This window comes from Schistocerca cancellata, chromosome 9 (assembly GCF_023864275.1).
Source record: "Schistocerca cancellata isolate TAMUIC-IGC-003103 chromosome 9, iqSchCanc2.1, whole genome shotgun sequence".
In the NCBI taxonomy this organism is placed as follows: domain Eukaryota; kingdom Metazoa; phylum Arthropoda; class Insecta; order Orthoptera; family Acrididae; genus Schistocerca; species Schistocerca cancellata.
Genome location: NC_064634.1, coordinates 40,765,417 through 40,782,536, shown reverse-complemented (window position 1 = coordinate 40,782,536; position 17,120 = coordinate 40,765,417). Strand labels below are relative to the sequence as shown.

Below are 17,120 nucleotides of genomic sequence, written 5' to 3'. Positions count from 1 at the left end.
TCACACGTGACTTTGTCTGTGGGTGCAAGCGATGACATTCAGTTATGAGTCATTGTTGCTAATGGAGGACTGCCTGCACCGCTCCATGCTGACCGATGTGCACATCGAGGGACGCTGCCTACAAATCTGGAATTGGCATCTGCTACAAGTCTCGCTACTGAAAGTCCATTGTTAATGTTTATTTTGTCGTCATTATCATCATTAAATTAACAATATTCTTTTGTCAGCCAACAAACGTAATAAATCCATAACCACAAATATTAGTTCCAAAGTGAGCCAACAACTAAATTGAGCATTTCTGAGTGTCAGACACAATGGTTACTTCGAGGATGTCTTCCTTGGCAGCAAAGATGATGAGTATCGCATTTCTTTTTTCCTAAATTTCTTTTTTCATCTTCTTCACAGGACTCCATCTTTTCAGATATGAAATATACTTTATTATCAGTGTTAGAAACAAACTCATACTCTTATTTCCGTTTCACTTGCTATTTATCCTGTGGCTAGAGTGTATCCATATCTTGCCTTTTGGCTGATTACAAAAGTTTGATGTACGGGCAAATTTAGGATGACCAGGTGCCAGATGAAGAATAACAACAAATTAAAGTGAAGTATTAAGCGCTGTATAGTATATTTCAAATACTGAATCGATAGTAAAATTAATATGTGAATGAATGAGTGTGGCATCCCTGATGAGAATTCCAAAGGTTGAATGAGAGCTTAAAATATAGAAACCGTTATTTATGCAATTACTGCCTAGTATTTCGTGTGTTGCACATCATTTAACCGCACTTACGCGAAAAACGATTTTGGGGCGCCAGGGAGCAAAAGAAATGAATGACTGCGGAATAATTAGAAGTAAATATCTAAATACCATTTTAACGACCCCAAATATCTATCGAAATTTGCTTCTGTGGAGGAAACAGATCGCAGCTGACTGCAGGAGATCATAGCAGGATAAAAAAACGATAATACTGCCTAGAATTTTCAAGTACCATAATTTCTGTCTGTCACTGTAGATCCACAGAACACGCACCTCAGTTCATTATGATTTCGAACGTAATGTTACGGGCTGATGGGTGAGTCTCAGCACAAGATAACTTTACAGCACAGTTTACTGTGGACAGTATTAATTAGTAGATTGTTGTTTTATAAGCAGCTGAATTGAGGACACATTTCGTATCAGATGAATGCAGTTATAAAGAAGAATGTTAATAACAACACTGTCCAAATGTCTAAAACGATGTTGAAGATGGGAGATGGTCTGTGCTGTCAGCCATTAATGTCACCTGTACTTAAATAATTTTTATGCTAGGAAAAATGTATCCCTTTATCGAAGCTAAAATATTTCGATAATCGCAAGTTATCCGGAAAAAAAAATGTTTACATTACGCAGCAAAGCAAATTTGTTGCTTTCGCACCAGATAGGTGGGGTAAGATATTGTTGTGAGAAGTTAGTATACAAATTTTAATTGGTCAGTAGGAATAGCCACGCAATACATTTTTATATTAGAGGAGATAGAGAATTTGATATAAAGGGCAGATAGAAAGAAACAACTGTTTTAGCATGTAGCAACAATTTTATTTAAGGTTTCACACGCCACTATAGTAACGTCTGAATTACAATTTTCACTCTCACTCAAGTTGCAATATTCACAATAAAAAAGTATAAATAAAGGGTGCTGTCTGCCAGCAAAATTTCTAATGAAATCACGACAGCTGGTGCAGTCTCCACACAAAGTAAGTCACACAGTTCATCTTGCTGTGTAGTAGAAGTCAAATAGTCGCAACGTGATGACAGTCATCTGTTGAAACGGAAGTCACTCCCTGTTAAAGACACTAAAGAAGTCATTAAAAGTCACAAACGTCACAAGCGTCCTGACCGAGAGCTGAAGTCGTGTCGTAAGTTGAGACTGCAGGTCAGCTGCAGTGGCTGCGGACTGCACCCAAATAGGAAGCACGTGTAATCGAAGGCCGTCTCAGAGCACTGGATTATCCTGAAAGCTCGACATGGAATCGTGTATGGAAGGAATATGGGGCTGGAAAGTTGCTGCTGTCTAATGAACATAAAAACAATTATTGAAATGAAATTTACAAAACTTGTAGAACACCATTTCAGTTGAAAAGAAGCAAAACTATTGAGAGTTCAACGACAATTCGTGTATTTTTATAAACAAGACACGTCAGAAGTAAGGAACTGAGATTTTCATGTACTCGCAGTTAAGGAGAAGAACAGTAAGTGTTTGTTTCAATTCTCACGCCTGAAGAATACTGCGTGTCCTTTGTTTGACTGACGTGGATACAGAAACTCCAAAGCAGTCATTTGTACTGTTAGGTGGAGTGGAAGGGTGTCCGGTCTACTACTAACTTTTTTGTCAGATATTTTTGTACCAACGAATTATATTCTGACACAAGTACAGTGGAGACTTCGATGCTTTGTCAGGAAAGGAACCTTAGTAACGCAGGGCATCCATATATTGTATTCTGACACAAGTTCAGCGGAGACTTCAATGCTTCATCAGGAAAGGAACCTTAGTAACGCAGGGTATCGATATATCAATGATAACAAAGGCATGCGTGTGGATCTGTGGGGAGGGTGGTAGGGAGGGGGCGGGATTTAAACACAAATAGCAACTTTCTGTAAAGGAATTTCGTAGGATTCAGTGGTAAAATGGACTAGGAAGCCTTCAGAAGTGTTATGTTGATTCCCTTTCGTATGCTCTACGCGTTGTAAGCGATGAAGGCGGGTCTACGGTTCTGCTGTTGCTGCTGCTGCTTCCTGTGGTTCTCGACTACCTTCTGGGCCTCCAGGTACTGCTTGTAGGCCTGCGACGCCGGGACTATCCCGATGGGAGGGGTGCCGCCCGCGGGGCCGGCGATTGCGGTGGCGGCGGGGGCGGCGACGGCAAGCCCGCCGGGACCGACGAGCGCCGTGCCCATGGGGGCGGCGGCGGCCACGCCCCCTGGTCCGGCGAGCGCGAGCGCCTGCGGCTTGACCTGCGCGACGCTGGGGCCCGGCGGGTCGGCGCCCACCACCTGCTCGGCGTCCTCGCTCTCCGTCGGCTTCTCCTCGCTGCTGCTCGAATCATCGGAAGCTGGGGAGTCGCCACTGGCGGCGGCGATGTCGCGCAGACGCTGCGACAGCAGTGCTCCTTGCTGGCTGTACCTGGCGTATACAAAAAATTTAGTCGTGGCATGTTTTCTGATAACTACAATATTTAAAAACATAAAACAGCTTGCGCAAATGGCCATCACAAAAGTACAGTACACAGTAGCTCATCTGTTTACATTATCTGGACGTATTCTGAAAGCTAAATATAATTCTGTGCTGGAAACACAAGGAAAAGAGTACGAATTGATATTACTATGTTTACGTTGTTTGTTTAGTAAGATATGTGTATACATGAACAGGGAAGGAAATATTACCTTTGACATTATGTAATAAATCTCTATGATTTTTGGCAGATATTACTCTGTTCTGTTTTTCCTAGTGACAACGATCAGTATACGTTCGTTCTTATTGTGTCTGTGGTAATACCAAAATAATATCAATTTAACTGGATCTAGACTACCATTTCGTACTGAAATCTGAATCTGAAGGGGGGTAGGACATCAAACAGGCCGACTTGGAGCAGGAGATGGCACCACAGGATATTTTAATTTCTACTGTCTATACTTTTACAAATAAATTCATAAAACTTTGTCCGCTTGACCAGGAAGGATTCAGGATTCATACTCATAGTAGTGGAAGCTCAAAAACGTAGCAAAATACCTTTTTTTTACATGTGAAATTTCATCATCTTTTTCACTTAGTACTGGCTGCATTTGTTTCTGTAGGTACACTTTTCTTCCTAAGTAAGAGAGATTCTTCGGTGAATTTTGCACAGCACACAAGCAGTACTTACAGATGTATGAAACTCTAGAATTTTCCAAATCTATTAAAAACTATGGTAAAAATTGAAATAATTAACTGTAAAATTTGAGTTTTTTCTAAACAAGAAGTTTAAAATGTAACAGTTCATTCATTTTTTCATAAATTAAATAAACTCTAGAGTTTCATACACATATAACTATAGCAACAAATACAGCCAGTAGTAAGTGAAAAAATGATGAAATTTCACATGTAAAAAAATGTATTTTGTTACGTTTTTGAGCTTCCACTACTATGAGTATGAATCATGAATCCTTCCTGAACATGCTTTCAAAGTTTCATTAATTTATTTGTAAAAGAATAGACAGTGGAAATTGAAATGTCCTGCGGTGCCTCTCCAGGTGCAAGTCGGCCCGTTTGACGTCCTACTCACCTTAACAGTTCGTTGTTGTGGTCTGGCACTATGAAGACGCCTTGTCCTACGATGTAATATAGTAAATATGTTTTCGATTTATCCTTAACAAAAAGTATCTGAATTTTACTACATGCGAAGTCCGATATCTGAGAAGTAAAACCAATTTATTCTTGTCATACTGACGTAAGTTTCAGATTGTTAGCGTCGTGCTACGTATCTTGCTAAGAGCTGGTCAATCATTTATTGTCCTGCTCGGAAAGAAATAAGCCAATTTTAAATTTTGTGATTCAGTGCCATCGGTAGACTGGTGGCAACAAGTATAATATACCTTTAGCAAAACCTGTAAAACTTGTTTTTACTCCATCTCTACGCTTCATGCCAGTGTGCTTCGCCTTTGTCTGAGATGCAATTAAAGCAAATGCAAAAGAATAATATTTTCGTAGGAAAAGGCGAGACTACAACGGTCAGTGTGATCTTGAAAAAATGGTTTTAGGGATCAGACAGCACCATTATAAAACATTAAAACGTCTAAACCAGTCGCGTTTCTACTGTCTTTGCAGCGGTCGCACTAAAGAGGACCAACGACGTTTCGATTGTCGTTGCAGTGGTCCTTTTCAGGAAGACTAACTACTGGCTTCTGTTCATGATCTTCCTTTATATGCTGTATGAAAGGGTAACGTCGATGGTTAAGTTGTCTAATATTAAAAATAGTTTCATTTGAAATAGTTATTCTGTTATTGTAGTCTTTGTAGGTTTGCTGTAACTCTCCACACTAGTTTATCCTGCGCACTTCTCTTCGTTGCTATATGACTACTGCAGCTGAAGTACACTTTAACTGGAGCGCTGTCGACAACCCCGAGTCTTCCTCTGCAATATCTGTTCCTTCCTTACCTCACACGGGCACTTACTGCGGGTGGACAAAAATATGGAAACTCCAAAAACGCAACACATTACTATGTCTAACATGGTGTACGTAAATCGTTGACGTTCAAAACAGCTGTCAGTCGTCTCTGAGTGGATAAATACATGTCCTGTTTGGTTTCAGGGGAGGCATGTTCAGGCAGCGACGACAGAGGTGGATTGCCACCAAGCACCGTTCTCTACAAAGTAGCCCACAAAGACTCAACAATTGTGCTCTGGTGACTGTGGTGTCAGGGAAGACGCGGCAGTTCATAGTCATGCGCACAAAACCAGTCCTGGACGATGCGAGCTATGTGAACAGAAGCCCTACCATCTTAGAACACAGCACCACCATTGATGAACCAAAACTATGCCAAAGGATTAGCCTGATGAGCCAAAATGGTCACATAATCCTTGGCAGTAATGCAGATTACTCATGGGCCCCAAGGAATAGCAAAATATGATTTATCTACATCTACATCTACATCCATACTCCGCAAGCCACCTGACGGTGTGTGGCGGAGGGTACCTTGAGTACCTCTATCGGTTCTCCCTTCTATTCCAGTCTCGTATTGTTCGTGGAAAGAAGGATTGTCGGTATGCCTCTGTGTGGGCTCTAATCTCTCTGATTTTATCCTCATGGCCTCTTCGCGAGATATACGTAGGAGGGAGCAATATACTGCTTGACTCTTCGGTGAAGGTATGTTCTCGAAACTTTGACAAAAGCCCGTACCGAGCTACTGAGCGTCTCTCCTGCAGAGTCTTCCACTGGAGTTTGTCTATCATCTCCGTAACGCTTTCGCGATTACTAAATGATCCTGTAACGAAGCAACCTGCTCTCCGTTGGATCTTCTTTATATCTTCTATCAACCCTATCTGGTACGGATCCCACACTGCTGAGCAGTATTCAAGCAGTGAGCGAACAAGCGTACTGTAACCTACTTCCTTTGTTTTCGGATTGCATTTCCTTAGGATTCTTCCAATGAATCTCAGTCTGGCATCTGCTTTACCGACGCTCAACATTATATGATCATTCCATTTTAAATCACTCCTAATGCGTACTCCCAGATAATTTATGGTATTAACTGCTTCCAGTTGCTGACCTGCTATTTTGTAGCTAAATGATAAAGGATCTATCTTTCTGTGTATTCGCAGCACATTACACTTGTCTACATTGAGATTCAATTGCCATTCCCTGCACCATGCGTCAATTCACTGCAGATCCTCCTGCATTTCAGTACAATTTTCCATTGTTACAACCTCTCGATACACCACAGCATCATCTGCAAAAAGCCTCAGTGAACTTCCGATGTCATCCACTAGGTCATTTATGTATATTGTGAATAGCAACGGTCCTATGACACTCCCCTGCGGCACACCTGAAATCACTCTTACTTCGGAGGACTTCTCTCCATTGAGAATGACATGCTGCGTCCTGTTATCTAGGAACTCCTCAATCCAATCACACAATTGGTCTGATAGTCCGTATGCTCTTACTTTGTTCATTAAACGACTGTGGGGAACTGTATCGAACGCCTTGCGGAAGTCAAGAAACACGGCATCTACCTGTGAACCCGTGTCTATGGCCCTCTGAGGCTCGTGGACGAATAGCGCGAGCTGGGTTTCACATCACCGTCTTTTTCGAAACCCATGACCAAATCATCACCGAACTTCCTCCATGTTTCAATCCTGGGACATAAACTTGGGTATAAGTTTGAAACAGTGTGAAACAGGGCTCATCCGACCAAATGGTTTTCTCCCGTTGCTCCACAGTCCAGGTTTTACGCCTTTGGCACAACGTTTTCCGATTACGGACATTTGCATCACTGGCGAGTGGTTTTGAAATTGCAGCTCGCCCTGTAATTCCCACTTAATGAACTCACTTCGTGTTATTTTGCTGGCGTCAGGGTCCGCGAGTGCCACATTCAGATTTGCAGTCAGGTTTGCACTTGTCATCCTCCTGCTTTTCGTCGAATCCGCTTCAATGATCGTCCGTTACGTTCACGCAACACACATTTTCTTCCGCGTTGTGACTTAGCGCTTGATGTTTTTCCGCTTCCCCTGTATGCGATATATAGCTTCGATATGGTACTTCTTGAAACACCAAACACTTCACCTATCTGGTTCCAGAAGCACCCAGAATACGATCACCAACAATTTTCCGACGTTCGACTTCAGTGAGCTCCGATATAACGCATCCACAATTAACCAGAGCAGTGTTCTGACCGGACTGACTCTTGCAACGTATAGAGGACACATCACCGGTACCGTTAATTGTCAAAAACAACAGCGCAACCAGCAGGCTTTTGTAGCGTATGTTGAGGCAAGCATTCCTCCAGATGCTCCTATATTTTTGTCCAACCCCTCAGTTGCCTTCATTACTAAATCAACTATTACTTGATATCTCAGGATGCGGCCGTCAATATATATCTTCGTCCAGTCAAGTTGTGCCATAAAACTATTTTCTTTCTCCACTAATTATTTACCAGCCTAATATTCAGTATTCCTCTTCAATACCACATCCTACTCTCTTCAAGTTTCTTCTTGTCTATACTGTTTACCTGTCACGTTTCACTTCAAAGCAGTTGTAATATTATTAGTAACTTCACAAAGGTTAAATGAAGGATTGAGGTCTGACTTCGTCAGTACAGAACAGAATCGTTATGTCTTTCATGTATGATATACTTTTTGACTGTATTCATATTGAAAAATTTGTGCTGTTAGCAGCTCTTAATAAAAACAGATTAGTTGAATAATTTCATGAAGAATTAATGCAGAGGGAATTACTCCTTGAAGTTTATAATTAATGATGTACTGGACGATACACAGTTACATGTCCACCGGAATATAAATGTGATTACACAGTTAAGTGTTAATGGTCTCCTTTATCAAAATCCGCGTTATGTTTTTGTACCTACACATCTACTAAAATAAAAAGCAACTAAATTGAAACAATCACTCTTGAAATTCGAATCAGACGTAATTGCATTTCATTATTTTACTATCACTCTCCAATCATATTTGCTCCTGAAATTAGAAAAAGCAACCACGAGAAATTAAGAACTTAGTCATGTATTAAGTTAATCTTATACTGATTAATAGTTTCGTAATTATTAATATGTAATGTTTACTGATACACTATTTCATTTGTGGCGACTTGAAAAAGGTCATTATGTACTCTACTTTTCCTTCAGGTTATTTTTCACACTAACATCAATAAAGATAAGTTTCAAAATGAATGAACCATATTCTCGAAAGACACCAAAAAGTAATTTACCTACTGAATTATCTTTACTTATGTGTAAAAGGCAAAAGCTGTAACAAAGAGAACTATCTGAATACGTTTGATGCAACTGTGTTCGAATACAGCAGTTTAGCCTTAACAGCTCTGTTCAGGCTACCCGCCGTACAGAACTGTCAGATTGGTAGTCTCCGCAGAAGGCGCTGTCTCTGAAATAATGTTCGTAGGTTCAGAAGTACTACTGGGTTATACCAAAAACTTTATCAGAGGAATACTATCATTTCCATATTACACAATTAATATGATTTATTCTAAAAATAATTTGATTCGATAATACAATATTTGGAAGCTTTAGTAAATTAGTGTATATTTTTTATAATTGTTAGTACAATCTTTTCTTCTGCTGCATGTCCACTAACGGATGTTTGCGATCGCATTAGCCCAGTCTTCTCTATCTCTTCGAGTATGGGTCAAGTCTCCAGCATTTCTTATTCCTGTCCACTGTCTGACGTTGCGGAGCCATGACATTCTTCTCCTGCCAATTCATCTCTTGCCTTCAATCTTCCTCTCGATTATCGGTTAAGGAAAGTGAACTACTTATTTTGTATCACATGATCTAAGTACGCTGTTTTCTTACAATATTGAGTATTAACGACAGCCATGGTCACAGAACGCAATGCTTATTTTTTAATTACTGTGAACATTCATATGAACATTTAAACGTTACGGTGTTGGAGAAATAGTTAATAATGAGCTCCTTCTGCATTCCATCCCGTTGCCACAACCATAACAGTAACAGCTGCAGCATTTCACAAGATACAATTAGACAAGGTAAATTTATTAGTTATAATTACAAATGTAGCAAAATATATTTAGTTTCTAAATTATTGGTTACGTCAATTACTGAGGTGGCGATTCAGGGGAAGTCTATGTTTAGCGTGTTACAGAACAGTGAAATTTAACATTAGAAAGCCGGTCTCAAAGAGGTCCAGTTCTAGTACACTGGTAATAAAACCAACCAACTCAAATTAACCAGTTTGTGCCTTAGATGAGACAATGTACTCTAGAGAAGTGATATAAATAAACAGATGTTTGCATTGTGTTGGAAGATCAGTTACTGTGAAATCTTCGAATTTATTATCACTGTGTGTCTCAAAACGTAAAGTTGGTTAATTATTAGGGAAGAGTGAAAATTTCACCTTCTAGCACAGAAAGGAGATCGGTATCAATAAGATTTTGTTTTTGTCATGTTGAAATATGTTCCACAATAACGTATTTGTCGACATGGTTTGAAGTGAAATAACCTTTATACTGTATTGTAAGGCAGATTTGTATTGTTTAATAGATAAACAAGGAACACCCTTCCGTCATAAAACTAGTGGAAGTTAGTAAGGAGTGTGTTTGTTGATGTAAAACAGTTAAGAAATGGCGGCTTAATTGAGATATGGACCTTGTTGTATTGTAAATAATTTAATGTCACTTCAGCTAGTGATGAAAAGTTTGGGAGAGGGAGAGAGAGAGAGAGAGAGAGAGAGAGAGAGAGAGAGAGAGAGAGAGAGAGAGAGAAGCAGTTGCGGGCGATCGACAACTAAACATATATGGAATAGCTTTCGCTGCAGACATATCAGAAGAAACTTACTTCTCACATAGACAACTGACTATAAGCGAACTAAATACAAAATGGGTGCGGCGTGTGATAAACGTCAAACAAATGCATGTGTGTGAAGCAGAAATTTACTCCAATGTTTGGATAGAAGGAAAAATTTAATTTGTGCATATGTTTATTTCATGACTGAGACGGTAATCTACTACGTACACTGAAAATGAAACAGCAGTCGATGTTGTGGGTGGAGATCGGTAGTTCCTCACCAAAAGCCACATATTATGTTTAATATTTCGCTAATATTTTATAGATGTAAACGGGCTAAACAAATGGCGAACACTGAAAAAGCCTTCTGCGCCCATGTAAAGAAATGAAATGAGACTGTGAAACCGGAAAAACCATGAGAATGCATTATCCCAGAAAGGTGGTTTGATGATGAAAGAAATATGAGACTGAAGTACGAACGGAGTGAAAATTGACTCATCAACTGATGTGGCACTCCTTGATGCCTTCCTGTTACCATATCTAAATAAATTTATGAACAGAAAACGTTTTTAGTACAATATAGAGATTCGTTCACGGTAGCCTGTAAACCTTCCCCAACTGCTCATCAGCAGTTCAGATACATGCGTATGAAGATCGGATTTGTAAAGTACTTCGTTTTTGGAAACTCAGAATCTACTATGTAGGAATCAACATGGATTCCGGAAACAGCGATCGTGTGAAACCCAACTCGCTTTATTTGTTCATGAGACCCAGAAAATATTAGATACAGGTTCCCAGGTAGATGCTATTTTTCTTGACTTCCGGAAGGCGTTCGGTACAGTTCCGCACTGTCGCCTGATAAACAAAGTAAGAGCCTACGGAATATCAGACCAGCTGTGTGGCTGGATTGAAGAGTTTTTAGCAAACAGAACACAGCATGTTGTTATCAACGGAGAGACGTCTACAGACATTAAAGTAACCTCTGGCGTGCCACAGGGGAGTGTTATGGGACCATTGCTTTTCACAATATATATAAATGACCTAGTAGATAGTGTCGGAAGTTCCATGCGGCTTTTTGCGGATGATGCTGTAGTATACAGAGAAGTTGCAGCATTAGAAAATTGTAGCGAAATGCAGGGAGATCTGCAGCGGATAGGCACTTGGTGCAGGGAGTGGCAACTGACCCTTAATATAGACAAATGTAATGTATTGCGAATACATAGAAAGAAGGATCCTTTATTGTATGATTATATGATAGCGGAACAAACACTGGTAGCAGTTACTTCTGTAAAATATTTGGGAGTATGCGTGCGGAACGATTTGAAGTGAAATGATCATATAAAATTAATTGTTGGTAAGGCGGGTACCAGGTTGAGATTCATTGGGAGAGTGCTTAGAAAATGTAGGCCATCAACAAAGGAGGTGGCTTACAAAACACTCGTTCGACCTATACTTGAGTATTGCTCATCAGTGTGGGATCCGTACCAGATCGGGTTGACGGAGGAGATAGAGAAGATCCAAAGAAGAGCGGCGCGTTTCGTCACAGGGTTATTTGGTAACCGTGATAGCGTTACGGAGATGTTTAGCAAACTCAAGTGGCAGACTCTGCAAGAGAGGCGCTCTGCATCGCGGTGTAGCTTGCTCGCCAGGTTTCGAGAGGGTGCGTTTCTGGATGAGGTATCGAATATATTGCTTCCCCCTACTTATACCTCCCGAGGAGATCACGAATGTAAAATTAGAGAGATTAGAGCTCGCACAGAGGCTTTCAGGCAGTCGTTCTTCCCGCGAACCATACGCGACTGGAACAGGAAAGGGAGATAATGACAGTGGCACGTAAAGTGCCCTCCGCCACACACCGTTGGGTGGCTTGCGGAGTATAAATGTAGATGTAGATGTACTTGTGTTTCTTAAGGAACATCTATCTGACACTTCGGAGTTGGTGGTACCACCATGAAAACAAAACAAAATTATCTGTGATGCGTCCACATATCATTGTTGACAACTCATGATTAATTATGGAAGATTTATCGTTACAGGAAGATGGTGACACAAGATGTACTGCCGAGAATCCAGACTGAATGTGTAGGGAAAAGCTTCGTAAGCGGCGCTATCCACATTGAGTAAAAGGTATCAGCTTGGTTAGAAACTTACAAGTAACGGAATCATTCAGCGCTCTGATAGCTGGGCAAAATTTTCGGCAGAGAATTGCGGAACTGGAGGAAATGGAATTGTATCTCGTGGGAGAAAATTCATCAATATTCATCCGCCAGTCACCTCATTAAATGCACACACAGATTAATACAGTGTGAAGGGAGTGGTGGGGTTTCAGTTACACTCTAACGTCCACAAGGGAATGCGCCAGCGGGAGAGAGAGAGTGTGACAAAATGTTATTGTCAGGTGTTACGCCTGAACCGCAACTGTCGTTTGTCTCTCAGAACAGTTGCTCTCCCTCGACATTTTTAATATGTAGCATAAGTTATTTATGCCAGTTGGAAAGCTGAATATTCGTTTACGATCATACATTCGTGTCTCAAACTATTCTGTTTAATGTGCTCTTCTATCTGCGTATTGTCGGCCCTGTATAGTACTGCTTTATCTCCGAATAATAGCTGGGCTACACTTATGTGGTTCGTAAGAGAAATGTATGAAGCCGTCTGGATATGGTTCATTCAATGAAATCGTGAATTCTTCTAATTAGTTTCGTATTGAATCTCAAAATTGTGGTGTATTTCTCAAAAGGTAAAGGCAACAGAGAGATAATAATGACGTCGAGCTTGATAATAGAAGCAAGATACTTAGGAAATCAATAAACTATTTCATTTTACTTGTGAAGCTAGACGTTACGTTTTATAATTTAAAGGGGAGCAAGATGTTTAAAATCATCGTGAAAATTGCGGCACGATATAGGAAAATGAGTAGCAGGTAATAGAAAATATATTCTATGAAGAGTTTATTACAAATCTGTCACAGTTGCCGCACCTGTATTTTGGCGACTATTTCCGAACCGACTAGTTCATTCTCAGGCTTGGCGTATTGAGGTTGCAGTGAAAGTGCCTGATCTTAATAACAACCATCTAAAGTCGAGTGCCTAGGTTCTCCCGTCGCGTAAACCGCTCGTAGGGTGCAAGTCTTTCGATTTGAAACCACTTCAGCGACTTGCTCGTCGATGGGGATGAAACGATGATGAGTAGCACAATACAACACCCAGGCGCTGAGCGGAGAAAATCTCTGACCCAGCCGGGAATCGAACCCGGGCCCTTAGGATTGACATTCCGTCGCGCTGACCACTCAGCTACCGGGGGTGGACTTTTTTGATACTAAATTTTGATCGTTTGAAAGAAGTGATTTGTAAAACATAGTGACAGGGACGTCCCGTGCTGCAATTGGAGAATTAGTTTCGGTTTTAAAGGATTCTAAAGGGTTCAGCGTAAAAATAAGTAACTATCTGAAATTTTATAAACACTTGAATTTTTGGCTGAGCTCTCGCTAGTCTAATGACCGATGTCTCTCACATATTTTTTATTAACTGTAATACAAAACGATGATTTTCATAAGTTTTGTCCTTAAACGGGTCCGCAGCTCGTGGTCGTGCGGTAGCGTTCTCGCTTCCCGCGCCCGGGTTCCCGGGTTCGATTCCCGTCGGGGTCAGGGATTTTCTCTGCCTCGTGATGACTGGGTGTTGTGTGATGTCCTTAGGTTAGTTAGGTTTAAGTAGTTCTAAGTTCTAGGGGACTGATGACCATAGATGTTAAGTCCCATAGTGCTCAGAGCCCATCCTTAAACGGACTAGCAACCGAAATATACCATTTAATAATTGCCATAGACGAGATCAATAGAAACTCAGATTGGATAAGGACGGAAGTGCAACATCACTATATGAGGATTTAAAATCATCTTTGCTGGGAGCTGCAGAGGAGGATCTTGGAAGAGGAGGAGGAGCGGGAGGCGTCGAGTGGATGGCTCAGGCCTTAAGAGAGAGCAATGAAGGAAAGAAGACTGCTTACCAGAAATGGTTAAGCTCGAAAAAGGCAGGAAGATAGAAGTCACTGCAACACAATTAAGAGAGAAGCAAAAAGGGTGGTTGTCCGGGTTAAAAGCGAATAGTGGGAGAAGGGATGTGCCGACCTAGAACATTTAGTTCGATAAAACAAGGCAGTAGAAGGTTGGCGATTTATACGCAAGTGGGAGCTCCTGTTAAAATTGGAAGAGTAGCTAGAATGATTGCCATTTAGCAGTCGAAGATGTGTTTTAAGGATATTCTTACAGAAGACAGAGAAGAGTTTCGAGAAGAGCAGAATGAAGTGGAGATTTATCTTGTGGAAGAAGTGGCTGACACTGAAATTTATCAGGCCCTTCAAAAATCAAAAAATTGAAAGACAGCCGGTGCTGGAGGCACAGTAAAGAAATTATTTAAACATGGAGGACCTAAACTGGTAGCAGTAGTAGTAACTATTCTTAATAAATTCGTTCAAGGAGATGAAGTACCCCAAGGATGGAAGACATCACACGTTACCGCCATACATAAGAAAGGGAGCAGGAAAGACACGACGAATTACAAGGGAATAAATAATGGCTTCGGTGATTAGGTTGTTTGGCAGTATAGCCAAAGCTGCAAATGTCGTTGTATCTCAGGAACAGTTAGGTTTTACTAATTGCAAAAGCTGTGTTGACATCTTTTAGGTGTGATAGATGTTTCAGAAGATGATCGCAAAGATCAAGATCTGTATCTGGTGTTTGTTGATTTGGATAACGACCATAACTCTGTGCCTCGGAAGCTACTATGGACACCACCGGAAATGTTGGAGTGGGTGGCACATAAATAGAGTTGGCGAAAAGGATATACCACGAATGCGACGCAATTTTGACGGTTGGTGAGAAATCCCAAAGCCTTAAAGAGAGAAATGGATGTTCTAGCCTTATTTAAATTGGATGTTCTGGCCTTATTTAATTTGTATTTAGAAGTCGTCATTGGTTAGTGGAATAGACACTGCAGAGTACGGCGTCAACGTTTACATTCATACTGTTTGACGACGTTTAAGTATTTATGGGGGAATGATCCTTTTGGATCGACTGAGAAATGAATGTGTAAGACTGAAGATGGGTGCTGTTGAAACAGTCACAGATGCGACTTACGCTCGAGCACTAAGATGGTAGGGACATGTCAGGTGGAGAAACAGCGATGTCCACAGTGTCAACTGGTCTCCGCCAGCGAGAAGGAACCGATGGAGGCTCAGGGTATCATGGAGGGGTAACTGTGGGAACTGTAGCCGAAGCCTTGGAAAGGAGAGCTCTTTCGGAGGAAGACTGTCAGGATACAAGTTTGTGGCATCTGAGAACAGGCAGCTGTTGATAAGCGGAAAAAGTAAGTACTTATAGTTTTCAATAGATAGCAGCTTCACAATAGTTAATAAAATTTGCTAACTAATCTAAATTAATAAACATAATTATACGTTATCCATTTCGGAGCCATTAGTCCAGCACTGCAAAGTACCGAAAGATATTTCCATTCTTTCGGTTCATATTCTTCTGGATTGATGTCTTATCAGAAAATTAGGTACAACGTAATCACGGCCAACTGTAAATATACCGAAGGTTACTCCCCAAAGTTTATTCTCTGAGATGCAAACGTCATAGCATAGCGATATGCACATATACAGACAGCAGTAGTACCACGTACGAAAGGTATAAAAGGACAGTGCATTGCTGGAGCTGTCATTTTTATTCAGGCGAGCCACATGAAATGTTTCCAATGTCATTATAGTCGCGCAACGACGATTAAAAGGTCCATGGGACATTCCACGCCGGCCGCGGTGGACGAGCGGTTGTAGAAGGTTCAGTCTGGAACCACGCGGCTGCTACGGTCGCAGGTTCGAAGTCTGCCTCGGGCATGGATGTGTGTGATGTCCTTAGGTTAGTTAGGTTTAAGCAGTTCTAAGTCTAGGGGACTGATGACCTCAGATGTTAAGTCCCATAGTGCTCAGAACCAGATGAATATTTCTTTTGAACATTCCACTTCGGAAATCTTTAGGGAATTCAGTATTCCCAGATCCACACTGTCGAGAGAGTTTCGAGGAAACCAGATTTCAGGGATTAACTCTCAGAAGTGGCCTTCACTCAACGAACGAGAACGGTGTTTAGGTAGAGTTGTCAGTGGTGACAGACGAGTAACGCTGAGTGTGAAAGCAGTGTGTCCCTTACAACGAACGTACACTACTGGCCATTAAAATTGCTACAGCAAGAAGAAATGCAGATGACAAACGGGTATCCATTGGAAAAATATAATATAATAGAACTGACATGCGATTACATTTTCACGCAATTTGGGTGCATAGATCCTGAGAAATCAGTACCGAGAACAACCACCTCTGACCGTAATAACGGCCTTGATACGCCTGGGCATTGAATCAGAGCTTGGATAGCGTGTACAGGTACAGCTGCCCATGCAGCTTCAACACGATATCACAGTTCATCAAGAGCAGTGACTGGCGTATTGTGACGAGCCAGTTGCTCGGCCACCATTGACCAGACGTTTTCAATTAGTGACAGATTTGCAGAACGTGCTGGCCAGGTCAGCAATCGAACATTTTCTGTATCCAGAAAGGCCCATACAGGACCTGCAACATACGGTCGTGCATTATCCTGCTGAAATGTAGGGTTTCGCAGGGATTCAACACCTCGGTTTCTCTTCGTGTTTACAAAAATGGTTCAAATGGCTCTGAGCACTATGGGACTCAACATCTTAGGTCATAAGTCCCCTAGAACTTAGAACTACTTAAACCTAACTAACCTAAGGACATCACACACACCCATGCCCGAGGCAGGGTTCGAACCTGCGACCGTAGCAGTCCCGCGGTTCCGAACTACAGCGCCAGAACCGCTAGACCACCGCGGCCGGCCGCAGGGATCGAATGGATGGTAGAGCCACGTTGTCCACCCAGGTTCGTCGTTGAGTACACCATCGCAGGAGCTCCTGTCTGTGATACAGCGTCAAGGGTAACCGCAGCCATGGTCTCCGAGCTGATAGTCCATGCTGCTGCAAACGTTGTCGAACTGTACGTGTAGATGGTTGTTGTCTTGCAAACGTCCCCATCTGTTAACTCAGGGATC

General features: G+C 41.5%; 1 protein-coding gene across 1 annotated transcript in view; it reads right to left on the bottom strand.

Moving 5' to 3' along the window:
* Positions 1 to 1,557: 1,557 nt before the first annotated feature.
* The window catches only part of LOC126100668 (skin secretory protein xP2-like), a 96,755-nt gene continuing 81,192 nt past the window's right edge, over positions 1,558 to 17,120 (bottom strand). Inside the window, exon 5 of the mRNA XM_049911288.1 lies at positions 1,558 to 3,163. Within this exon, the coding sequence (XP_049767245.1) occupies positions 2,719 to 3,163 (445 nt within the window). The 3' untranslated portion in view covers positions 1,558 to 2,718. The remainder of the gene's footprint in view (positions 3,164 to 17,120) is intronic.